This window comes from Falco biarmicus, chromosome 12, assembly GCF_023638135.1.
Source record: "Falco biarmicus isolate bFalBia1 chromosome 12, bFalBia1.pri, whole genome shotgun sequence".
Lineage (NCBI taxonomy): Eukaryota > Metazoa > Chordata > Aves > Falconiformes > Falconidae > Falco > Falco biarmicus.
This window is the reverse complement of record NC_079299.1, coordinates 8183512-8210295: the sequence shown is the minus strand read 5'-3', so window position 1 is coordinate 8210295 and position 26784 is coordinate 8183512. Positions and strand designations below refer to the sequence as shown.

General features: G+C 39.9%; 1 protein-coding gene across 3 annotated transcripts in view; it reads right to left on the bottom strand.

Annotated features, from left to right (window-relative positions):
- Positions 1–26146, bottom strand: part of RAB3GAP2 (RAB3 GTPase activating non-catalytic protein subunit 2) — a 49111-nt gene extending 22965 nt beyond the window's left edge. The window contains exons 1-14 of one of the 3 annotated variants that reach the window (XM_056357211.1): positions 25986–26146; positions 16884–16951; positions 13181–13304; positions 11607–11688; positions 9501–9548; positions 9295–9370; positions 9046–9147; positions 7847–7946; positions 5223–5321; positions 4250–4398; positions 3185–3264; positions 2982–3071; positions 2033–2172; positions 137–353 (exon numbers count right to left, since the gene is read on the bottom strand). In XM_056357211.1, the coding sequence (XP_056213186.1) occupies positions 137–353; positions 2033–2172; positions 2982–3071; positions 3185–3264; positions 4250–4398; positions 5223–5321; positions 7847–7946; positions 9046–9147; positions 9295–9370; positions 9501–9548; positions 11607–11688; positions 13181–13304; positions 16884–16951; positions 25986–26094 (1484 nt within the window). In that variant the 5' untranslated portion in view covers positions 26095–26146. The remainder of the gene's footprint in view (positions 1–136; positions 354–2032; positions 2173–2981; positions 3072–3184; positions 3265–4249; positions 4399–5222; positions 5322–7846; positions 7947–9045; positions 9148–9294; positions 9371–9500; positions 9549–11606; positions 11689–13180; positions 13305–16883; positions 16952–25985) is intronic. The other 2 variants (XM_056357213.1, XM_056357212.1) reach the window with 2 other exon arrangements.
- Positions 26147–26784: the final 638 nt, after the last annotated feature.

The window sequence follows — 26784 nt, the reverse complement described above, 5'->3', positions numbered from 1 at the left end:
AGCTGCATTCAGTAGAAACACTGTGGGCAATGCAAAAAGCACCTGCCAGCACTTTCCAGTTTTACCACTGGCATATCCACATATCACTTTACGGCAGCAGCACAGGCAACATGCCTACCTGCTAGCTGTTTCTTACCTACAACATTTCCCCACATTGAAGGCTCCAACCCGAGGCCCTTGCTGCGTGCTCCACACTTCCAGAATGCCTCTCCTTGCAGCATAAATCACAAGGAACTGAGCTACTCTGCTTGGACCCTGTGCATTTCCAAAAGGAGAAAAATCCATCTTCTCAGTTTCCCTTTCATGAAGGTCCTCTACAGTCTGTATCCAACCAACTTCTGCATCACGGTACCCTTCATAAAAGAAGGCAGAAGTTCCTTAGTGTACAGAAATTAATACACAATTAGTAAACACCACCACCCACTTAAGTACTATTCCAGCAGCAAACAGTCCTAAGCTTTGTTTCAAACTGTGCTACTCTGCCAGCAGCCAGAATCCTGTCAAGAACTGTGGTCCACGGGCTCTGAGCAGGGCCATCAGATGCAGCCTCCTGCAGACCTGGGAAGGAACAAGTTCTTCTGGAAGAAGCCACAGAAAACCCCAAACTCATCAGGTCTGGACTCTGGACATTACACCACTGCAAAAGCCTCTCAGAGAAGAAAGATCTCTTAAGTGAAGTGTCCAGATGTCCCATGTTTCAAATCAACAAAAAAGGGATTTAAGGAAGGAAATTTGTATAACTTATTAAATAGGATATGTACATTTTCATTCATATCTTACCATCATTAAAATGCAATTTTTAGTAACCCAATAAACATACTCATCTTTTTTCTCTCTCAGTCAGGAAAATACTTTCCCTGATAAAATCTTCCTAAACAAAAAAGGCAGAGATGCTCTACTGACATGACTAAACTACATAATGGTTTAGCAAGTACAAATGAAGACTCCAAACCACAAGTGAAATACTAACGTATAAAACAAGTTTATAACAAGATATATTACACTGAGAAGGTTGAAAAGTATTCACAATTCAATGAGAAAAGGTACAGTCCAAAACATTTAATTCAGTAGAAAGTTTTGCTAAAAAAAAAAAAAAAAAAAAAAAAAAAGGAAAAGAAGCTATTTCACGTCTCAACAGCCTCACTGGGGAAAGGCTGGCAAATTGTAAATATGTGTCTGACTATCAAATAAAGCTTGGGACTCTTAAAAGTAATTCCTAGATAATATGAAGCTCTCAGTAATGAGCAAAAAAAAACATGTCCAAGAACATGAGCAAGCACCTATTAAAGCTAATAAGCTTCAAAATGTGAGAGAAGGGGAATGCACAGGGGAAATGATTACTTTAGCTATTACACTGTTAGCAAGCTGCTGAAGTAGCTGCTGTATTCATAATTAATCTTGGGGGGGGGGGGAAGACAAGAGAAGCTAGAGATTTTCTACCTGTTCTTAAAACTTTGATCTCCCAAAAAGCTGCAAAATTTTAATTCTATAGAGAAAATAAAGTGTCGTAACATTAGGTATAATTACAGTTTGAGAGCTTAACATCTGCATTATTTTATAAAAATCCCTCAGTTTAGAAGAGACTGAGCACTCCCTGCGCAGTCACCGTGATGAAACAAGACTCTAACAAGTTGTGTATCCTCTTACAGATTTCTCAAACTTCTGTTTATTTTCTCAGCAGAACTGAAGAAGATACTAGAGCTTATCAAGAGAAAGAATCTTGGAGAAGACCACTAAAGCTCTTCCAAAAAAATCAGGTCAAAAGCTTTCCATTGGGATACAGTCTGTGGGGAAAAAATTTAAAAGTCTACACCAAAATCTAAACCAAACAGATCAAATGTTTACTATAGACCATATCAGTATTTCAGGGATCACTACAACAATACCCTTAAGGACTTTATGTTACATCTGCCTTTAGTTTGTAATAACACAATGTACCAAAGTCTTAATAATGGAAAATCACTTGGAATTCTAAGTCTGAACATAAGACACCACAGTGTTGGAAGAATATTATTTGTTGTACATAACACACCTTTCCACATGCGAACTGCAAGTCCTCTTGTCACATCCAGTAAAATAACCCTTCCAAAACCATCTGTTACTGCTGCCAAAGTGTTACATGGAGAAAGACATATTCTTTCTCCATGGCGACGGGAATCTGGGAGTCCAAACCTAAAAAAAAAAAAATATTAAAAAATCAAGTAAAAACACTAGATACCCACTTTTCCTCAGAAACAGTAAACAGAGTATCTTATAAGGACTAAGATTTCTTTTTTTAAGTTAACATAAAGGTACAGGTAACATTAAGAGCAAATCATGAAAAAAGTTCTTGTGCTGTCTGAGAGATCTCATAGATCTGTTAAACTACTGAAAACCAAAGTTCAGAAACTAGGATAAGCGACTGTCTTGTCATGCGTTGTCTAGCAGGGATCTCAGAGCAGCGGGTTACTTTATAAGCCCTGCCTTATTGCTGAATAGTCTTGAGAATACTTAAAAAAAAAAAAAAAATCAGGAAAAACAATCAGGAATTAATTTAGTATTTTACCAGCTTTCTTGATAACATTAGGCTACAACCTGTTGCCCCCATTATCCTCTCTCCGCAATCAACAGGCAAACAGGATACCTCCTAATTTTTGTGAGGGGCTTTACGCTATCGTAAGTTGCAAGCACCTTACACAGCTTCTTTGAAGCACTTCAGTGATAAATTTCAGGACTGAGATTTACATACTTATGCTGTCATTAAACTGTGCATGCTGTTCTTTCACAGTCACAATGAACCCAGCACACTGGAAGTGAAGGAGATGGGTAATTATATGTCCAGAATGATAAACTGAAATGAAACAAAGCTTAAAAACCTGCAAACTATCATCACTGCTTGAAGTCAAGAAAAACACGTTCATCAATTATGTGCCTTTCAAAATAATTCTAGTAATTAAAAACACAAGACATCTAAAGCAATTGAGACAGCATGTAAAACTCACCTCACTGCCAATGGGGTTGCAGGTTCAACCTTTGGCTTCTGTTTTTGGGCAGGTTCTTCTTCATGTTTACTCTTCCAACCAAGCCAGCCACTTGCAATAGAAAATCACATTAGGAGAATCATACTAACGGTTCTAAAAATTCTTAAACTATTCATGTAGGTACTACAACAGAAATAATTTAATGCCATTTTTTATTTTATTACCTGGCAGCATTAAATAATGCTGAAGTCAGTTTACTTGCAACTGCTAAGGCAACATGAGACAACAGTGGCTGTGAGCTACCCTGAAAGAAAGGAACAAAGTGTTTAGAAAGTCAAAAACTAGTCAGCTGTGAGCCACCCTGAAATGAAGGAACAAAGTGTTTAGAAAGCCAAGAAATAGTTCTTACACTGAACTCAACTGCAGAATAGTTTGTCAGGCCTCCTATGGACTTTCAGCTCAGAAAGCATAGCTTTAAGACTGCAAAATTTTAATTCATTGCCCCCAGAAAAGCCATTCTGACATCTCTTTACCATTTCAAAATCCTCCTGCAAGTCACTGGTAGCTCAGTATGTTTGTCTGCAACAGAAGTTAAAAAAACCCTGTGTATGATTTATCATGGAGAGTTACCGGGTGTATGGCTTTGGCATCCTTGCAAATATCAACGTAAGCAGTTTTTTCATAAACATATTGGAAAAGCAAGTACAAAATCAAAATTCTGATTCTAGCATTTTCAATCGCTTTCAACCCTGATAAGGACAGCACACACATAGAGTCTGAATGTACAAGACACACAGCTACATTGCCATCCTTCTCCTCCAGTACAACAGAAGACAACGTAAGTGTCCTACAGATATTGTTCAGCTTAAGTCACAGTTTTCTTGTACAAGTATTAGTGTCACTATGTGAAATGCCCAAATATACACAGGCCATGTGTATACAGGATCAAAGACCAAAAGGCCTCCAAAAATCCCTAAGGTGCATGTTTACACAATCTCAACATAATTTTTCAAAAAAACTTCAGTTACTTAATTGGCAATAAATTAACAAATCGTAAAAAATTACTTGACTATCACATTCATTTTAAGATAGAAAATAAAAATCTCTCATTAGCAGGAACCTGTGGTAGACATTACTATCACATCCACTGCAAATCGTTTCAGTTTCAGAAGATCAAGAAGGGGAAATGTCAGCATAAAATGAACATAAGAATACTTCAGAAATACCCACGCAGAAAAGAAAAGGAGTAATTATTCAAAGTTTCAGCAAGTCAGCTTTGTAGTACATACCTCCAGGGCAAAAAAGAAACCAGTGAAAGGATTGGATCCAACAGTAACATACTGAGACATAGCAGGTGGGCTGTTTTTTATAGCTGCATAATATCCACCTATATTGGAGGCAGTCTTCATTTGATCGAAAGGAGACAGTGTCATGATGCCTAACAAAAATATTAAAGTGAATGTCTTATACTTTCAGAACAAAGGCATGCAATTGCTCTAGAAGCCTAAATACATTCCTGCCTTCTTGGCTGACCAGAGCAGCTTTAACCACAGAAATTCCAAAGAACACAGTAGAGAGTAACTGGAAATACATAGGTTAATTGTAAAGCGTAGTTGGTTTGTTTAGAAGAAAAAAAAAAAAATCAGCAGAGTTTAACAGCAAAAACACTTTTACCCAATTCACTTCACCTGCCTTGTTAGCCCCATTCTGCCCTCTTACCTGCTTTTATGAAAAGGGTGGGAGACAAATGAAGCTTACTATCCCTCAGAACTGCCTGTTTGACAAGAACCTGGGCTTCTGCAAATTCCTAAGGAGTAAAAGTCTGAGAGCCTAAAAGTCAGTTTGCCTTTTTTGGAAAGGAGCAATCTCACATTTTAGTTTCTTTATGTGCTAGACTCAGGACAGACCCTTACCAGTCTTACCCTGCCTGCCAAACAGTTCTTTAACCTGACAGAAATGGGAGTAACTGCATCTGATCTAGTCTCTCTCAGCTGTTTCTTACCAAACAAGAGAGGACAGGACAGCTACAGCTGTAACATCCTTTGTCCCCCTCAAGTGGAAAGGGGAGGCCTAACCAGACTAGAAGAGAAAGTAAAATATATTTTTGATGATGGTTAATGAGATCATTCACTACAACAGCCTTCTCCCACTATTTATTTCTATCCAACCAGTACCACTAAGTGCTCTCACTCTGAATTTCACAGCATGAAAATATTCGGTTTAATTTAAGCCAAATATCTGAAATTAAACAGAAATGCTTACCAATACTAGCATGGTCAACAATGATATCCACATCTTGCAAACCCCATTTCTTATAAGCTAATGGTGGAGGCTGAACATTCTCATTGCCAGATGCTGCAGCTGACAAAAGTTGATAAAACACAAAAAAATTCCTACTGAGTCAAAGACAAAGGAACAACATAAAAGGGCAAAAAACTGATGCAATCTGAAGACACAAAATAACATTGTTTTAAATTAACATACATTTAAACACCTGCTGAGCTAAAAATGGCCTTTTGAAATACTTACCTTAATGAAATTAGAACATTTTTTAAAAACTCACTGAATAAAATTGCACATGATACTTACTCCATCACAACTGTATTTTGTACTTGCCGAGAGCTTTGTTTTACTAGTCATTTATGGTTTAATATTCTGTACAATTTTAAAATTTATTTCTGTGGTCTGGGCATATTTAAATGGAAACTCCTCTGCCAAAAACTTGCAAAGCCAGCACACTCACTAGATATGCAGCAACATGAGGTAACAACAGTGGTAAAGATAAAGCAAAGATTGAAACTTCTCAAAAGTATCTATTACAACAAACAAACTATCAAGAATGAAAGAAGATATAGCACTCTGGCTGCAGGTATTACAACTAGGCGTAAGCACTTCTCTGCAAGTGGTGATCTCATTGAATGAGTAGAGTAGAGCATGTTCTGGTTGTGAAAGCAGATGGATATTTCTTGTTACAGTATCTGTTTCCTTTTGTACTTGTTGCATGATTCACAGAATACCAGTTTTAAAGTTCTGATTCACAAGAGTTTTGCCTTCTCTTATATTCCACAGAAATGCTACCTTTTGATTAAGAGAACAGGCACTGTTGGATAGACCCAGGGAACCATTTAGCATGGCAGACCAGGATCTGAGCAGAGCTAAAACCAGATGTCTAGGGAAGAATATTAGAACAAGGACACATACCTGATGCTTTCTCTAAACCTGCTTCTGAAGAGACCTTCCCCACCACAGGTAAGCTCTAAGCACTCAGTAAACCTCCACAGCTTTCTTCTCCACTAATCTATCGGTTTCCCTCTGGCCCCAGCAAGTTTTTAGCATCCATATCAACCTCAGGCAAAGAATTCCACAACTCAGCCTCACGCTACACAAACACACATCTATTTTTTATTTTGAATTTACTATCACCTAGCTTCATTTTGTGTCACTTAATCCCAAACTGGAAGAAAGAGTGACCAATCCATTCCTATGGGCCATCCCCATACGATGGGGCAGCAGCGTTTCTTAGTTCTTTACCACTCACCCCTTCTACGTAAGAGTCAAGCCTCAGTTTAAGGGTGCTGCTGTCCCAACAGTTCCTAATGCTGTCATTCTGGCAGATCCACTGTGCTTCCCACCTATGTGCAGCCTCATGATTGTCTGCTGTGGGGCTTGGAGTCTGACAACTCTGAAGTTCAATGAGAACAACCATCAGGAAACTGGGGAGAACAATTCAGCAGCACCTGTTTAACATCTTATCTGGCAGAACTGTAACAGCACCATACTCGTGCAATTTACCACACAGTACTGTTACGTGGTTCTCCTTTCACCCCAGGAAACTGACCCTGTTTCCAAATTAGAGTATGAACAGGCACTATAGTAAAGGAACAGGATCAAGGGCTGCACAATCAAACCACCTATCAATAGACATTAACACAAAGAGCAGTGACCCTCACCGACATATCATCAGAGCATTATCACTTCCCAGAAGGCCCTCACTGGGAAGGAAAGCATTTCACCGACAGTGAAATCAGCAGTCTGACATGCTAAGAAGCACCACAGCAGCATGTGGGTTAACCCCAGTGGGCAGCTAAGCACCACAGATCTGCTCACTCACTCCCTTCTAGTGAGATGAGGAAGAGAAGAGGAAGAGAACTGGAAGAGTAAAAGCAAGAAAACCTGCGGATTGAGATAAAGACAGCTTAACAGTTAAACAAAAGTTCTGCATGCAAGCAAAGCAAAATAATGAGTTCATTCACTACTTCCCATCAGCAGGCAGGTGTTTAGCTGTTTCCAGGAAAGTAGGGCTTCATCACGTTACAGTTTCTTGGGAAGTAAAAAGCCGTAACTCTCAACATTCCCCCCTTCCTCCTTCTCTCCTCCCAGCTTTTAATGCCGGGCATGACTCTATATGGTATGGGATAGCCCCTTGGCCAGCTGGGGTCAGCTGTCCCAGCTATGTCCCCTCCCAATTTCAGGCAAATGCCCAGCCTGCCTGCTGGTGGGGGAGCGTGAGAAATGGAAAAAGCCCTGATGCTGCGGAAGCACTGTTCAGCAATACCTAAAACATCTGTGTGTTGTGAACGGTGTTTTCATCACAAATCCAAAACATAGCACCACACCAGCTACTATGAAAAAAATTAACCCTATCCCAGTCAAAACCAGTATACAGTATTAGAGTGAGAATGTACAAGGACAGTCAATGCTACTTGGACAACTTGTGCTCCAGCAACGAGGCAGAAATTTCCTCATATGCACTAGATGTCTATATGTTGATGGACAAGCAAGGAAGATACAAATTCCACCTTCATTTGATACTTAACAAACATAAGTAAAATTAATGTAAAGTACTATTAACAGAATCAGAAATAAACATTTCCTCTTAAACATACCTCTGGCTACCTGATTGCGACATGCACGAAGGGACTGAAAGAGGCTGAAGCCATCAATTGTCACAATTGCTGCTGGGTACAAGATACTTAGTTCTTCATTCTATGGAAGAAAATTAGAGAAGGGATACAAAAATAAATAAATAAATTGCTGTTGTAACAGCTTCTTTTCTGGCTTTTTATACTATTAACTACACAAAGATGAGGATTACACCCAGAGAGTTAATATCTAACAAGCCACAGGCGACAGACTAAGGCAAAACTACAGAAATCCCATACTAAACCATCCAACACATGGGTAAGCTACTGAGGCACACAATTCCATATTTTTATCTTCTTCCAATTACTGTTACGTTTGCTTATTATTTTACGGCTTATGGAAAAAACCCAAAAGTTAAAGCAGCTTGTGAAGGCCACAGAAAAACAGGTTTATCTAGAATGCAAGTATCAAGGTTTTATGAGCCAAATTCCAAAACTGGATTAGTACCTGATTTACCACTTGGGGACATAAATGTGATAATCTGGTCATATAAATTCAAGACTAAAATTCTTTAATGATTTTGTATTTCAAAACTGATTTGAAAATGTCTTACTAAATCACATAAGCACTTATATGAAGCAAACTTGGAAATTTCTGTAACTTGGTTAGTTTTCTGCATAAAGCATGCCAACTCAGCTAAGAACAAAGAAAGATGGCTTTTCTACTAAATAGCTTGAGATCTGCAAGAGCCTTCTTTGCATGATACTCATAACAACATGCAGGTTCCTAGCACTATTTCCTATAAAGATTGTTTAAATTTTCAGCTATCTTCTCTGTGAAATAATTAAGATAAGTTCTCATGAATGAGTACACAGAGCTCTTGGCACTTGTCAAGTTACATTTCCTCCTTTCATCAATACGTTATCATATTTTGTGCACATAAATGAATAAACAGGAAATGAATAGCGCCTTCCCTTGCAATGTTATCACAGAGAAAAACAGAAAAATAATGTATCCATAGAGCTAAGAAAATATTCCAAAAAATAAAAAGAAATTCTGAATCCTCAGACTACACAGGCATGAATACTTCTAGAACAAGAAATCCAGTCTCTTGTTCTAAGGCATTGTCCATCCCATCAAAACCTAGTAAAGGACACAAGCGGATTCACGGAGAAGACTCCTCTAACACTGCCACTTTGCTTTTGAAATAATCTGACAAAACCTGTTCAGTGACACCAGGATGCCTGGGAATTTCATAGGTTCTGCACTTAAGCTGTAGGACAGGATCTTCATTTAAAAGCTGTGCAAGAAGCAGTACTCCACTCTAGAAGAGAAGGAATAATAAACATGAATATTACTACCCCTCTTCTTAGATAAGGCAAAAAACATCATCTGCTGAAATAAAAGTTTTCTAGAAATAGATGTGTATTACAACAGTTTGCTTGCGGGCCTGCCACGCTGAGAAACGTACCTCGGTGTAAAAACGAACATAGCCAGAGGTGAAGCCAACCACAATGCAGGTCCAGTCAGGACGGCCTGTGGAACTCCTGTTTCACAAAGATACACTAGAAGTTAAAAACAAATCCTGCTCTAAGCTGTAGACTTATAAAAGTGTAACGTAGTGAGACTGATGATGCACATATATATATATATATATATGAGAGTATCAATCCTTACCTCTTCTGACTTGCCAATGGGATACACAATACACTACTCACACACTCACTAGAAACAGAAAGATAAAACTAGTAAGCATATTTTTTTCTCCAGTTGTGAAATTTTGCCCTACACAACAGATCTTGCCAAGTCAACATTTTTAATATTTTAAGAATATATTAATGCAGCACACAATATAACAAATTCATACAAAAAGCAAAAAAAACCCCTTTCATTTTAAAGACATTCAATTACAAGTTCAAGAGTGCCCAAATAGATTGCATGAGTGCTCATTGCACCTTGCTAATGCCGTCTTTCATGATTCACAGACTGATTATTCTGCCATCACTCTTCAGTAAAGATTCAAGTTAAATCTCATATACCTAAAGGTAAATAATTTTTTTTCTGATCAAAAATGATATAACAAGAACGGCCACTTTTTAAAAAAAAAAAAAAACCAACACAACTGAACTATACTTATCAGAATATTTTTTAATACATTATGCAATTAGGTAGGCTTTATACCCATCACATTTCACTGCTTTATAATTTGAAGAGCATTTGAAAGGCTAACATGGTCTTTCCAGTTAATGCAATAACTGAACATGCTCATTGCATGGCAGGAAACCACGCAGAAGGCAAGCAGATGAGCAGGCCTCTACATCTCAAATCAAAAGTTATTTATCTGTTACCATGATAGAAAATTGTACACTGTCTGGGGCAACAGCAGCAGTACAAAGTTTTTATAAAAGAGCATATAAATTCAAAATGACATCCCAAAGAGCACTTAAAAGCATAAATGCCCACAGTACTGTTGATTATTTGCATTTCAGGTCACCTCTGTTCCCCAAGGAGTGATTAATTAGGCTAGACAGTAACAGAAAGAAAAAGCAAGTTTGACATGAGTTGCAATTCAGTTACAACTTCAAAGCAATGTTAAGTTGAAATGAAAAAATGAAAGTGAAATCTCACCTTCCAATAGCAAAGCTTAACCACCCCAAAACATTATCAGTTGAAGGCAACGTTGCCGGAGTGGGGGGCTAGAACGTAGTCAAGTCTTTCGACAATCTGACAGTAACTGCCATACTCACACAGAAATAGAACCCTCATCTACCAGTAACACTTGCAAACCTTAAATCAAGATGCAGTGAATATAACCACGCCCATCTAAAGAAAGCTACCTGTTCCATATGGTAGTGTCTCCTAGGGCTGTAATAGTAGTAAGAAACATGCACCCCAAAACAGATTTTCCTTTTTTTAATAAAAGATGACAAAGTATTTTCAGTGGTGGTATGGAGGGAGGTGTAAAACAAACCTTAAAGAGATGTACATAACAGTTCAAATGTGTGGCAGCAGCAGTTTTATTAAAAAGGATTATGATTTTTACAGACTGGAGTGAAGCAGACTAAGTCAACACCTCCTGCAGCATAACAAAAGGTTGAAGCCAATAGGAAGCATGTTCAAAGGCAAACAGCAACTCAAGGCTGCAAACTTAATAATAAAATGCAAAATCCTCATCCATATGGGAGACCCAAGAAAGCATCTGTCTGGTTATTTGAAGGCAGATCAAGCAGAAATATTGTATAAATACCAAATGTATGACCAAAGCAAATTTTCCAAGTCCCGGAATGACTAGAGCCCAAAATCATTCCTTGACCAGAAAGCTGACTTTATATTTGCTTGAGGTTTTGAAAATGAAAAGAAGTATTCCTAAAACAAATTCACACATTTCCAGTTGCAACATCCCCTAACAAACTTTAATCTCTACTATAAAAGTAGATTTATCAAAAACAGTAATTATTTTTTTCCCTTCTAGAACAGGAACGTATAAAAAGCATGATAATCCAGATCTCTTAAGATGTCTAAATTACATGCAAATACACCAATTTGCAGAGAGAACCTCTGTAATTTTGTATGAACTTGCCCTGAGATACCACACTACGCATGAGGAGTGACTTTTGCAATGTTTCTGATCACACAGGTTACTCCATTTCTGTTTTCAACATTAAAGTACACACAACCATGAATGCACTTGGATGAAAGAAAAAGTACAAGTAAAAAAGCATATGCTACTAATTATTAAACATGAATATGAGATTTTAATCACAGCTGCATTTCAACACCTACCCTTCTTCAACATTCAGAGAGCCGCTCCAGCCAACAGCGTATTGCATTTCCTCTTTTCCCTTGTCACTGTGCTTCCATTTAGCTGCCATTAAGAATAAAAGACACCATCTATAAAACTATAATGTTTTGCATCTCACAAATGTAGTTCTGTTCCTAATCCTTCTTTTCTGTACAATACATCCTATCACTCTTAGATTAAGTACCAATTATAAACCTTGAAAACCATAAAAATAACAAGACATTTTAGTGACTTTTCTGAAGAACTCTTATGTTTTCTTTTAAATTCACATGGAACAACATGCTACTAAAATTCTGAAATGCCTAGTTTTAAGTAAAAAAGGTTTATACGATAATATCTACTTCAGCAAATTTTAAAAGGTTCAATTCATGAAACAGGAAGCCTTAAGAGAAAAGTACTAAGCAAGAGCAAACTTCTTCTGTGAAGATTACTGAAGATGAGCTTGAACAAATGGAAAATGTTAATTTTAACCACCAAGAAGGACATGGGAACCCTACATTAAATCTGACAATTTTTAATCATCGCATCATAATCAAGGTTAGAAAACACTACACTTTATTATTCACAGGGTGCTGTCACAGCTGACATTTGAATCATCTCCCAGGTGCCAATGGACAACTGTTGTGTGCCATTTGTCTAACACCCAAAACCTGAGACACAGGGACACTTCTGCCACTGTGTGGTACAGTTGCTGTGGCACAGTTCAGCAGAAGCAGTTCTGCAGCAAGTGAGCTAAATCACCTCCTTATTCTTTATCCAATAAGAACTTTCCGAGGAGTACTGCTATGTCATCATCTTTGGTGAAAAATAAGTAACTAATCTGCATTGGGTTTGGGACACACAACTTTGCAGGGAATGACAAATGCAGCATGACAACTCAATGCAATCTGCCTAATTATGAAGTCTGAGCTTCAACAGCTTGTTTTTGTTTTAATATGGCACAGTACTACCCAGATCAGGAGGTTTCCTTTCATCACGTTCAGGTGCCACCAACCGCAGCTGTAAATAGCACCACCACCCCAGGCAAGAACACACATGTGAACAGCAGCTGGCTGATCAGTGTTCATATATTACTAAGGGTACCTTTAAAGGTTCCAATAGCCCTACTTTAGAGTAAACTATAAAGTCACCCATTTTTCAAGATGGAGAATTATTATCTATCAAAGGTGGAAATCTCAAAAATACTCCACCTCAGTACTCCCTCCTCCAAGTGACACTGGCTCAGTTAGCTTATTTTTTTCAAGGGAAAATAAAAATAAGGTCACTTATTTCTTAATGGCTAAAGTGAACACAAAACTTTTGTTTTTCTTATTGATCACAATTAATGTCAATATGTCTGAGCATCTCAAGCAACTGGGTAGTTACAGTATATAGTAATTCTACATGATATAATAGTTTTCTCAGATCAAAATAGAGTAGTACCTAGAAAATGCATGATGTGTACTATAAAACACTCCAAATTTCTTGAAGGCATGACTAGGTTAGCAGGAGACAAATCTTGTCCTGATTACTATTAAGTATACTAGCACATATACTTAGTAGAATGTATACTTACGCACTAAAAAGACTGCTTTCTGTTCATTAGCTATTACCATCAGGTCATTTGTTGGTGACAAGGACAACACACAGCCCTGAAGCCAGTGATTTCTCTGGCTCTTGGAATTAGATTCCTCTTCTTCCTACAGGTAAACCTTCAGTCAATGTGTGCAACAATTTTTAAACACAGCAATGCTCGAAAAATTCACAACAATTTGGCTTGCCCTCAATACCAGCACTGAATTGACTATTACTTATCAACTCACTAGAGCTCCAATTTGCATGAAAAGCCATGAGAAATGCATCAACCTTGCACGAATTTGATCTGTGTGTTTACAAAATGGAAAACAAAGAAGTACTCATCACTAACTCAACTCCTCAAAATCTTCTCCTTTCAACAGAGACACTAGAAGAATGAGATTTAAAGTTTTGTTATTATTAAGGACTTGATAGAATCTCCTTAATTATTCTCGTTATAAATTAACAATTTATCAAAGCTCATACACTGACCAGCATTAAGTAAATGTACACATACATGAAGAAAGTAGCTAAGCTGCCATTCACACTAAAGCCATGAAATTACAAACCTTGTAATGTACCACCCAACAGGTATCACATGGCTTTCCACAAGGAACTTTACAAAGAAACAAAGTCAAACAAAGAAGTGGCAAGTGTTAAGGGTTTAAGGCTGGGTAATGAACAACTTAGATACCATCATGAGCTATAAAAGCAACAAGATTGCACCTTTTTTCCTTGGAGCAACAAGCCAAATATTTGCTTGTGGAACAAACAAGGTAGCTAGCTCCTGCTAACCATAGTTTGAAAGCAGAAAGTCGGTAATGGGTTTTGAGTGGTCTGCTTCGAGGTCTCTCAGAGATGATACTCCTGCTTCCTTAGCTCCATCCCCTGATCAGTCTCCATTTCCACAGCAGCATATCCAATCCCACCTCCTCCTAGCTCTCCAAATTGTTTCTGTGTCCTCTAGTGTCTCAAAGCAGCTATACACAAATAAAAAACCTGACAAATTCAGTGTGATCATTTGCTGATCTATGTGATGTATTCTGTTGTAGTAAAGCTGCGTCTACTTGAAAATATACGCATTTACTCCCAGCAGATTAAAAGAACCAACAACCACAAACACCATAAACTGTAGGAATAATTTGCATATCATACTCTTAATCAGCTATTCATTGTATTCAATTCCTTTCACAAGGCTATACTGTAAAAACAGTCACTTTGTGCACATAAGAATAAGGTCTACATTAGCACACTATAAGCATTCTGCTAACTACCTTTGTCTATGCTATCTCTTGAATTATGCAAGCGGACAACCTATTTTCATGTCATTTTTGTCTGTTGATGGATGCCAAGTTCTATAGGAACAATTTTTCCACAGTAATTGCCATTTTTCAAGACTTTACAAAAAGGTGATGAAGTTTTCTAGGATACCCATGACAGAGGTAAATGTATCATGTGCAAATACACAAAAATCAAAGCTCAAAGAAAAGCCTTGTACTAATTTTTAATGTAATGATTTGTAAACCAAGGAAAAAGAAAGAGAAATTAAAGGCTTGTTTAAAGATAAAAAGGAATTAAAATTATATCTCAGAGTATTTAAATAGTTATCTGTATGCATAAACAACTTGAAATCTAAAGACATAAAATATGGCCTTCTCACATTAGTGACAAAAGTAAGCTAAGGGTTAAAATGGAAAAGCACTGAATTCCTCAAAAGAAACTACTTTAAAAGGTGAAAGACAGAATGATTTAAATTAGCATTTAAGACAAGATTTCAACATCGTCATACCTACAAAACAGCTAATCAGTTCCATTAAGACACCTTACACGGAAGAAAACTTTTAAAATTTTAAGGGGTTTTATTTTCTTTTTTGAAAAATTTTTCCATGACTTCTCAAAAGTTGCTATGTTCCATTATATAGATAATTGTCCAGGTGACTTGAGTAATTCCAAGAAAAGTTGGATTTTACACCAGCTATAATGCAAATCAATCAACAGTTAAAAGTTTTAACAAGGGAATTCATTGTTATATTGTACTAACAATTCTCTACTCTGTGCTAGACTGATGCACTCATTTTGGTGCGTGTTCAGACATACAGACTCACATAATTACATGCTCCTACACAGAACAACCTGTTTGCTGTGGATAAGAGTTTTTTCCTTCTGAAAAGGAAGGACTTTGACCTGCTTTGACCTGGAACCACTAGCAGCTTTGGAGGAAAACAGGTAAGCAAAGGAGGAGGACTTTAGCAAGAAGGGTGTGAACTACCCAGCAGAAGAGTTTGACATTTTAAAGAAAAGAATGAAAAATAAGACAATTTCAACTTAGCAACACACGCTGGTTCTATCAAATTACAACATAAATAGAAAAGCATTTGTTTTCCTCATTAAGGAAGCTATAAACATTACAGGACATAACAGAGGTGTGGCCTGAGAAACACACTCATTTCATGGCAATTATAGTGGAGCTGCATACCCATCCTACTTAAAAGGTTTTATACTCCTGTCATGCCCTGACATCAGCATCAGTGATTCATCCCTGGGAAACATCATGCTCATTTCAACCTGTCATCTCAGCTGAAAAATCTGTTTCCCTGCTGAAATAAGTAGTTACAAGGCTACTGCCCAACTTCTTGGGCATATTTCCAGCATATTGAGATAAATACAGCATATAAGAGTTTGGTTAGCAATGTGAAGTCTGGATTCTTCAATCTACCCCATTAGTTCTCTCTAACAGGGCAAGCAATTCTGGTCAGATGATTCACTCAGGTGCAGAGGATTTCTACACAGATTCCCTAACAACTTATATAAGTCAGCTCGTAGCTAGAAGTCTCAGCCCCACCAAAAAATACTAGACTAGCCACATTATTCTTAGTTGAAATAGTTGGGCAAAAGGATGTTTATCACTCTTTAAAAAGCAACTGTGCTGCCCCATCCTAAACACATAATTTGATCCCTGCTGTAATACCATCTGCACATTACAACATAAGAGGAGTACTACATGATCATTAGAAAGATGCTTGTGTCAGTGGTTCATGATTTAGGAGGTTCTGATTTGTATTCATTCATAGTAGACCATTATAACTCCACTACCATGCCTTACTGTCTCTGGCTAACTATAGGGCAAAAAAGATGTCCCCAGCTGGAGCAACACAAAGATGTGTGTATACTCTAGTGAGAAAAAAAGCCCTACAGAATACAAGAATAGGAATAACTAACACAATAGGTAACATCCAAGCTATATTTAGAAACAATTCAGGAGCAAGAGTAGGCTGGGGTGGGCAAGACCTTGGGAGGGGACGTAGCCAGGGCAGCTGACCCAAAGTGACATTCCATACCGTATGATTCTGCTCAGATATAAAAGCTAAGAGAAAGAAGGAGTAAGGGGGGGGCATTCGTTATTTACATTTGTCTTCTGGAACAACTGCTACGTGTACTGAAGCCTTGCTTCCTGGGAAGCAGACGAATATCACCTGCTGATGGGAAGTAGAGAATAACATCTTTTGTTTTTCTTGGCTTCCGTGCAGGTGGAATTTTGCCACCGTTTCATTAAACTGCATTTATCTTGACCCACAAGATTTTTTTTTTAATCTCGTTTTCTCCCCTGCCCCATTCTGCTGAGGAGAGGAGTGACAGAACAGCTTGGTGGGCACCTGGCATCCAGCCGAGGTCAACCCACCACAAACACTCATATATGAACTTACAGGTTCTTGTAATTCCGCTTCATCCCAGGCTCCCCAGCCACCATCTTCCCAGCTTGTTGATTTGCCTGCTTTAAGCAAAAAAAAGATATGTCACATGAATACAGCATAAGCAACAAAAAACACAATCAAAAAGGATTGCTGGTGGTTGTTTTTCCTTTCCCCACCAATGCATTATTACTTTGTTTATGGCAGACACTAAACGAGTTCTACAGAAAGAACCATGAAGTGGTAGAAATGGCCGTCTTCTCTGTATTTACTTCAATTTTTAAGACTATGGAAAAGTAGTAACAGAAGCTGTAATCTCCTAAGTACAAATTGGAAGCAGGTGTAATGACACCCGTGTCAAATTAATTTTGACACGCTCTCTACAACTCTGGGTAACTAACATCTTACAGTGCCTGGTACAACACACCATTGATCCTTCAACAGGGCCTCTATGCACTTTAACAAGTTATTCAAACAAATTTGAGTTTTCTCAGTTTCTCACAGACATTTCAAGAAAGCTAAGACATATTTCTAGTTTTACGCAGCAAGCTGAAGCAAAGACTGAGGGCATAAGGTGGGGAAACCCTATGTGTCCATGACAAAAACTTTCTCCAGCAGGTACAGAGACGTAAGACCCCACTGCAAAATTTAAACTTTAGCTTCGTTTATCTAATTATTACTGCTCCAAAGACAACAAAAGTCCCATCTTGTACGTATTAGGCAGCTACAGAGGGAAAGTAAGGGGACAGCAGGCTCTCTCCAACCCTTCAGGTCTCTGTGTATATGCCTCCAGATGTTTTACTAACTGGCGTAAGACCTGTAACACACCACAAGAACCATATATGCAAAATTTTGAGAAACAGTATTTCTATACTTAAGTAAAAGATCTTCCTTTCCATAATGGTGGATTTTGGTTGGTTTATGTCAAATGCAGGATCAGCCAGTAGCAACACCAGTTTATTTTAACAGGGGTTGACAGTACATAAAAATCCGTCTGTGACAACAAAACATCTGAGCCCAGTGTAATGCAGATCCCACCACTACTCCCAATGCAGCTAAAGCTGTGGCCTCTGAGGGGACAACGAGCACAAGGGCCTTGGATATTCACCCCTTTGCAGGACAACACAGAGGAAAAATAACAAGAAACTGATCTATTTCAATTACGTCATTCAGAAACCTCAGTCAAACCACAAGCTTACAAGATACCTCGAACACCTGAGAAGATGGAGACTGATAAGGACAGGTCTGTTTCTCAGTTGTCTTACAAGAGAAAATGTATTCATTTTATACAGAAAACATCTGAAATTCTTTCACCTAAAATACAGAATTTGATATGAATTTAAAAGCCTACGCAAAGGGTAATCTTGCACTGGCATTTAGCAGTAGATGTACAATTCTCAAACGCCACTATCGCTGAATAAGTCATGTAGTTCAGTAGAAAAGCCAAGCACCAACTTCCATCTAGAGGCACTAGCAGGAAATCTGAAGCAGTAATATCAATAAGACTTCAAGACTTTTCAAGAATTTCTTTCAAGTTTTTCAATAACTGATGTCATGGCTACTTTGACCTTCAGAAGTTTAAATGCCATGTGTCAAGTTAGCTTAAATTTAGTTTTAAGCAAGGAAGATTTTGCCATTTTGGATGGCCAAACAGTATGACAAGAACGTTTCTATCAACAACACTCCCATTTTATTTATTCTAAAAACTCTGGTTCCTTTACCACCAAAGGCAGAATCCAGTAAAACAAAACAGAAATCTGTATTCTATCTTTCACCTTTTGTATGGATAATAAAGAAAAAAAACTTTAAAAAAATATTTTAGCTTAAGAAAGAAACTTTTCTCCAATGTTGTTGAGAAGGTATTTCACAAGACTGTAGAAGACAGAAGCGCCTACTCCATGAATAACCTTTATTAAAACTGAAAGGTTTATACCATCTATAAAATGTGTGAGTCAGCCAGTGTCACTGTGTCATCATCAATATGATCTGACTGCACAGTTATTTCAGGCACAACTACACAAGCAACAAGCTTCCAAGGGTCACGGTCTCATCTTGTGTTTGGGCTTGGGAATTGTCCAGTGTACAAATATATAGAGGAAAATTATGGCAAATACTGTTGAATATAAACCACAAGAAGAAAACAGTAACTTAATTTCAATGCTTAATTTAAGATAGCTAACAAAATGCTACTTCTGTTTGCATTTTATTATCTCAAAAGGCAACAAAGTCTCCTTCCTATAAAACTCACGGAGGAAAGAAATTTGTCAGCATGCCACCGTCCAGAGAGAAACATAAGGATATTCAAGAAACACAGGTAAGGCCAATGCCTTCCCTACAGCACAGAAAAGACCGACCTTTCCAAGAAACCTCGGCCACTTCAATTCTGAGTCTGAACACCCACCACAAAACTTCAACTGTGAGGACTCCTGCTGCCTCTTTGCAAATGGCTACATTTTCATAGTTGTCATATTCCTCAGATGAAGCTAGAAAAATCAAAAAGGATGGAAAAATGAGGTAATGGTGAGGCACCACCCCACTCATGAAGCTGCAGAGATCTTCCAGAACTGTGACCTGCTCTGCAAAGCCAGCACCTCCTCATGCTTACAAGGGTTTACAAGCTTGCTCCTTCAGATCCATCCTCTACATTGCATAGACAGCTGCTGCATGCACTAATCACGTCTTCCTCAAAACCCTGCATGCATTCCTTTCTTCCATACATTAATCCTCTTCTAAAAAAGAAATTAAAATTAATGTTTCCTCATCCATATTATTCAGACATTTCACCTATGCAAGGGCTAGTGAAGCAAGGTATTAAACAATGGACAACCAACCTCTGAAACAATGGACAGAGAAGCAACAGATGGATACACCTGTCATACTTGAACTCAAAACAGTTATTCACCCGTGCCAATTAATTACAAAATGTGCCACAGAAGCTGTCAGTTTGCAGAGGTTTTCCCACGCACCGGCACCTGATAAGGTTGTTCAACTGAGACATGACACAGGATTGAAGTTCTGTTTACAATGAAGATTTTAAGAAATACCCCATCATTTCCTTTAGTAACATTACAGATCAGAACTAACAACTGTAGAACACATACGTTATCTAGTAACCAATACCTAAACAAGCCCTAAAAAGTTCTTGACTTGCAGCTTCTTCACTTTTTCCAGTCCTTTGTTGGGACAGTCAAGCTTTCCTGTGCAAATCTACATTTCCATTCACCTCCATCTCTCACTAGCAGATGTCCAGTAAATAGTTCTCCCTACTTCGATACAGCAGCAGCAACATTCCAGATTTTGCTTTACTGGGGAGACTGCAAAAACACAAGTTCATCTACTGCATCTATAAGAACCACTTCACTCTATAATTTGAAGCATACAGCATTAAAATGCCATCAGCAGCACACCTGAAACTTTACAGCTGCTTTAAATGCTGCACGTGTGCATCACTGGTGTTAATGTATAACAGAATTCATTTCAAGCATATTTATCAAACTTCATACACAAAAGAACAATATCTAATGATAAGCATGTTTTGTTTTAAAGACAACAGAGGAGAAACACTAGCAACAAACCTAGACCAATGAGGTCTAATAGGCATTTAACAGGTCAAATTCAATATGAATGATGTTTTTACTCAGTCTAAGACTTCTTCCCCAAATGGTAGAATATAACTCTGAGTGCAGAGAACTGCCACTGCCCTCCCTCCCAGAGCAGCATGATGACCTGGGGCACACAGCAGAAGCCTTTCCCTCCTGCCCTCAGGTCTATGTTCCAGCTCTACGCAGCAGGTTACCTACCACAGGACATGCTTGGCACGGGCCTGCCCAGAAAAGCTTGTATTTGCCCAGGCAGAAGAGCACATGTTGAAAACTGGACCCCCAAAGCAACAAAGGTCAAACTATTCCTACCTACATTGTTATATAGTTTTACAACAGGCAAGTTTATCTTCACACCAATCTGTCCTCAGCATGTTTCAGATTATTTGCCATAAACATCAAGTTACTTCAGCCAAAAAGCTAATATTTACACTCCTTGTATGTATAAAAAAGATAAATAAAACCAAGCTATGCATAGTTTGGTTTCATATCCTAATGTACTGGTTTTGGCTGGGATAGGGTTAATTCTCCTCATAGTAGCTGGTATGGTGCTATGTTCTGGATTTTTGATGACACAAGCACACCAGACAAGCACACTGATGCTTTAGCTGTTGCTGAGCAGTGCTTACAGAGTGTCAAGGCCTTTTCTGTTTCTCACACTGCCCTGCAGCAAGTGGGCTGCGAGTATGCAAGAAGTTGGGAGAGGGCAGAGTGGGGACATCTGACCCCAGCTGACCAAAGGGAATATGATGTCCTGCCCAGCAATAAAATCTGTGGGACAGAAGGGGGCAGGGAGAGGGGGTGACATTCAGAGTTATGGCACTTGTGTTGTTTGTCAGGTTTATGATCTTCCACCTTGTTTCCCATCCATGCTTCAAGAATGTATAAAGTTAATATGCAATAACTTCTTGCATTATTACTGAAGTGCAAGAGTTTCAGATTTTTTTCCACGTATATTGACTGCAATTCTGATACCATTGGATTGCATAACTAGTGAAGAAATAGAAGCAGTTTCTTTTCTCTGCAGGCCAAGGAATTCCAGAAATAGTTTGCATCTTCTTGCTCTTCAGTAATCATAGGCCATCTATTACCAAAGCTCCTCCAACATGGGGACTGACAAATATATTCGGTTATTTTGCCAGCATTACTAGGAAGCCCCTTTTGAGACTAGTATTACACTTGTTCTCTCTCATCACTTCAGACATCCATAAGGGAGTGGGGGGGAATAATTACAAACTAAGTTACCTCACAAATCTGAAAAAGAACCACTTGAGCAATTTCTCTTCCTTTAGATGGTCACAATTATTGTCAACAGAATAAAGGATGATCAAATTAAAAGTAACCCAGGTACTACAAAGATTCTTTCAAGTAATGCTGCAAATTCCCATGGCTTACAGTTGTTAACAGCTCCAAAACCAAAGTTTGAGGTACCATGGCAGGGGGGCTTTGTGATGCTATATAGCACAGGGAAGAAATGAAACCGATTACATATAAAACATACGTATTCCAGCTTTCTTTCAGGTCCAAGTGACAGCTTAAGTTATAGCAAGAAAGAAGGAAGTCTACCCAGTAAAGGAGGCGCTTAAAGCAGCAAAAGACTCAGGTGCAAAGGTAATTTGGACAAAGTACTCTGACACCATTCTGTTGTGTGTTGAGAGCATGTCATATATTCTTCCCCACTACTCAGAATGTATTAACAATTACAGGTATAACACAATTCAGATAGAGAGTGTATTTTTATGACATTTTATATGAAAACTGAAAGGAATCTTAAATGTATATAATGCAATCTGGAAAGGGAGACTCTGATTAAAAACGCAACACAAAAGAGCTTGTCGGAATGGGAACACACCAAATTCAGTAAGGGGGATACAGAAACAGTTAAGAACAACCCTACTGCTAAATGCCGTCTAGAATTTGATTTTGTAATGTATTTGTAACCTTGTTTGCAATTCTGAAATGAAAAGCTTGGCTTTCTGTATTTCTGAACTTAATTAGTTGATCCAGATAAAGCAAAGCGTGCAAGCACAACTCCAAATATGTTGGTTTAGAGGAACTAGGCTCAAGAGCACTTTTTAGGACACTGTCAGTGTTAACAGGGCTGGATTTTGGAGAAGAGTTTCTGTGCCAGGCTTAAGTCATTGTTCCTACTGTAAAAAGAAGCAGCAAAGTGACAACTCATAGCTCTGGGCAACCCCCCAAATCAGGGGGGAAAACTTTTTCTTCCCCCCTAATAAGCAGCAGCATCTCAAAGTTGTGTTGTGCCACACACCACCCTAAAGTGACCAGCTCACATCACAGATGCAGGTGACATTGCCTGGGAACTCCCAAGGGCAAGTTTGGTTTTGGGGTTTTTTTTTTCTTATTAATTTCATTTAGGTAATGGGACATAAGCACACTTGAGACCTAAAAATATCCACACACCAGGAAAGTACCAATTTCTTTATTTCATCTTAACGCCCCCAAAGTTTAGCTAGGAGCAGTCCTACCTGGCTATGCCACTGAATTGCTGTCATCAAGCCTATCAAATGGTTTAAAACACACAGTTCAAGCTCAGACTCTAATGGAAGAACAGAGACATCATCACTTTAATTAAATTGTAGTTAAATTTCTCAAATTATAAAGATTATAGAAAATGTTATGTCTCTTTTTTGGTCAATTTTCTGCTCTTTTCAGTTAAATATCCATTAATTTCTTAGTGGTAAAGTTCTGTTACACTTATGAAGTTTTATCACATTTTGCAAATAAGATGGATTTTTTCATGTGTGTACACTAGAAAAAAACAAAAACAAAAACTTGATTGGACAGAATTTTTTTCTTTCCTTGGTGCACAACATTAGAAGCAGAGATTTGGTTTATGTTCTCACACTTCGTCACTTACACTTTACTTACAGCAAAAAGTTCTTCCATGTGATCAATGTAAAAGTCAAGGTACACATCAAAAAGAAAGGGCAGTAATTATGGACTGCCATGCAACAAGTCAGTTGCTTACAAAGAAAAAGGAATGGATTAGTATGTAGGCAAAAAAAAAAAAAAAAAAAAAGGGAAGAGAGAATGAAAAACTGAATGAAGTATTTCCAACCAGAGCAGTAACTGTGGACGCAAGGCCAAGAAACTAGCAGTAACACAAGATCTGTATCACCTCATCTCAACCACAGTTCAAAACAAGGCTGCAGCTGAACCGTTCAGTTGGTTATGCCACACAGCAGCAGCAAAGCAGACTTGAAGGAACAAGCCTAAGGGGAAAAGAATCTCCTGTTCTGCATACCCAAACTCAGTTTTCTCTGACTTAGGATACCTCCACAACTTACTTATTTCAACTTCTGCAAGCTGTGGAAGTGTTTTCTCCCTGTCAAAGATGAATGCACTAAGGAATTCTGCTTAAAAATGACTGATCTATAATCTTACATAAAAGTTACTTTGGGAACTCTCACATGCTTACTTTTATGCTCATTTATCCTGAACTGTGAAAACAGCTGTGGTATAAAATATATATATATATATATATATATATATATACAGGCACATATCCAAAAGATTTCAAAGACTATGAGAAATATTTTGAAAAACACTTGATTAGAACACTCTGCCTTGTTGACTACATGAGCAAATATAAAAATAGCCCAGAATACAACCAACCCATTAAAATGGAAGAACAGCACATTTTAGTACATGCACCCTCTTTGCTTCTATCATTTTTATAGTTTTACAACATAATAAATATTTTCTCTCTTTACAGCTGCCATTTGACAAATCCACTCCAGAAGTAATCAAAAGTTATTTTGCACAAACTTCTCTCACATGTACCACCAAATACAAGAGAAATACTTTAATTTCTTTCAGCAAGAAATTTTTTGGAGACACAAATACATTACAGTATTTTGCATTTATCTTCAGTATTCAAGAGGCACTAACAGGACCCTACTGGTTCCAGAATCCCTTCTTTAGATACAGACAATACAAAAAGAACAGCCATACGGAATCTGTATGCACTTTTCAGAGCTTTAATTATTGAAGTCACTAGTAGCAGCACATAACCATTTTCTACCAAAGTTTTGCACAATGTAGGCTGGCTGTATAAAATCCTTACAGAAGTATTTTCTTCCAAGTGATTTCAACCATAAAGTAAATTACATTCAATCTTAAACACAAAAAGGAAGTACAACACCATGCATACAGAAGTTTCAGTGGTAAAGTTAACTAGCTGACCATACAGTGTACTTTTAAAACTTTTTCACAACTATTGCATCATTTTTTTTTACCTGGACCTGTAGTGACAGGACAAGGGCCAACAGTTTACAACAAAAGAGTGTAGATTTAGATTGGATATTAGTAAGACATTTTTTATAATGAAGACGGTGAGACACTGGAACAAGTTGCCCAGTGAAGTTAGAGATGTCACATCATTGAAAGCATTCAATGCCACACTGGACATAGCTTTGAGTAACCAGATCTGGTTAAAAGATGTCCCTGCCCATGGCAGGGGGGTTGGACTAGATGGACTGTCAACGCCCCTTCCACCACAAACCATCCTATGATCTCCCTCTCTTTTAATTCCCCCAAGACCTTTTAAGTGTTTTAAATAAGCACCTTGCTGTTTTCTCTCATAGCTCTGTTTACAGTTGAGAGGACTTTACAAACATCCCCACTAACCTCTTCAAACCTTCCCTTCCATGCTGTTGCCAGAAAGCCAAAACATTAGCCAACTACAGTTAACGTGGCACGGCACTAACACACCGGGCAGTGCTTCATTTGCCTGTATAGTGTGACCTGAGCATGGATCTGTTGGTCCTTCTTCTCTGTTGAGAACACAGCGCTGCCTTACACAACAGAGATCTGCTCCACAACTTTACACTGTAGTTGCTGTAAGACTGTCTCTTAACTAAGTGCCAAGCTAAAGCTTTCATATGCTTTAAGCACATTTTGCATTATTAGGTAATCCTGCATGTGTAAGGTTTGTTAACTTTACTAGAACATTTTCAGACAACTGAAGCAAGAAAACTCCAAACTTTCACCTCGAAGTTTGTGGCACGCTGGGTCTGTGGTCAAAGAGCTTCACCTACACACTACAGCATAAGGACTGACAGCTGAGAACGGCCGGACACCTGAAATTCCGGACAGCAGGAAAGTCTGAACTTGTAGGCGAAGCTGGAGCAGCTGCAGCAGGACACCCACCCTTTGCCACAGCAACGACGCCGAGCGACCGGCGGGTACCGGCCACCGGCCACTGGCACAGCCCCGAGCGGCCAGGGACGGCGGGGAAAGCGGGGAGGAGCGAGCCCAGAGCCCAGCCGGCACCCCGGCCCCGCCGCCAGGCAGCCCCGCTGCGGCCAGCGGGCAGGGGCGCACGCACCGTGGGGCCAGGCCCCGGCGGCCGTGCGCGGGGGGAGGGGGGGGCGAGGCTCCCGCCGCACGGAGGCCCGAGGGGGCCGCGGGGAGCAGCCCCGCCACCGCCGCCCCCACACGGGCCGGGCCCCGCCGGGCCCCCGGCTGCCCCGCTCCGCAGGGGCGGACTCACCGCTCTCCTTGCCGGCCGCGGCGCTGCCCGGGCGGCGCTGAGGGCACAGGAAGTCGCGAGCCGCCTCCAGGTCCTGGAAGTGGCCGAAGGGGACGAGGGTGCACGACATGGTGCTGCCGCCGCCGCCGCCGCACGACCCGGAAGCGGTCGCCCACTTCCCTCACGGCCGGCGCCGCGCGGCCCTGCGCAGGGCGCATGCGCGGCGCGGGGAGGCACCCCCACCCCCCTCGTTGTCCCCCCCCCGCGGGAGCTGCCGGGCTCCCGGCGGGCGGCCGCGGGGGCGGCGTGGTCCCTTAGGCACTCGCCCGGGGCCGGCTGCCGCGGCCCGGGGAGGAGCGACCCGGGTCGGAGGTGGCGGCAGCCGCGGGGCGGGCATCGCGTTCCTCCCCGCCGGGCAGCGACGTGGCTTGCTCGCCGTTGCCAAAGGCGGGATCGGCGGTGGCGGGCGCTGCTTCCCGCCGCCGTTCCTGAGGGGAATGGCGGCCTCGGGGGCAGCTCTGCTTCCGGCACCGGGGAGCGGCTGGGCCCGCCCGGGCTTGGCAGGGGCGGGAGGAAGAGCAGCCACCGAGTGCTGTGTGGGCTGCTCAGGGCCAGCTCCCTATGCAGCCAGCGGCAGTAACTGGCACTGATGCCAGCGACTGCGTGCTTGGCAGGGGAGACACGAGAGCTTCCCAGCCGGCCCGGCTCTGAAGGAGGGTGCTGTGAGGTGCTGACACAATTTGATCATCCAGGCCTAACGATAAACCAGCAGGGCCCTAATGGCCTATGTCACCCGGATGACTAGGGTACACCTTTAACA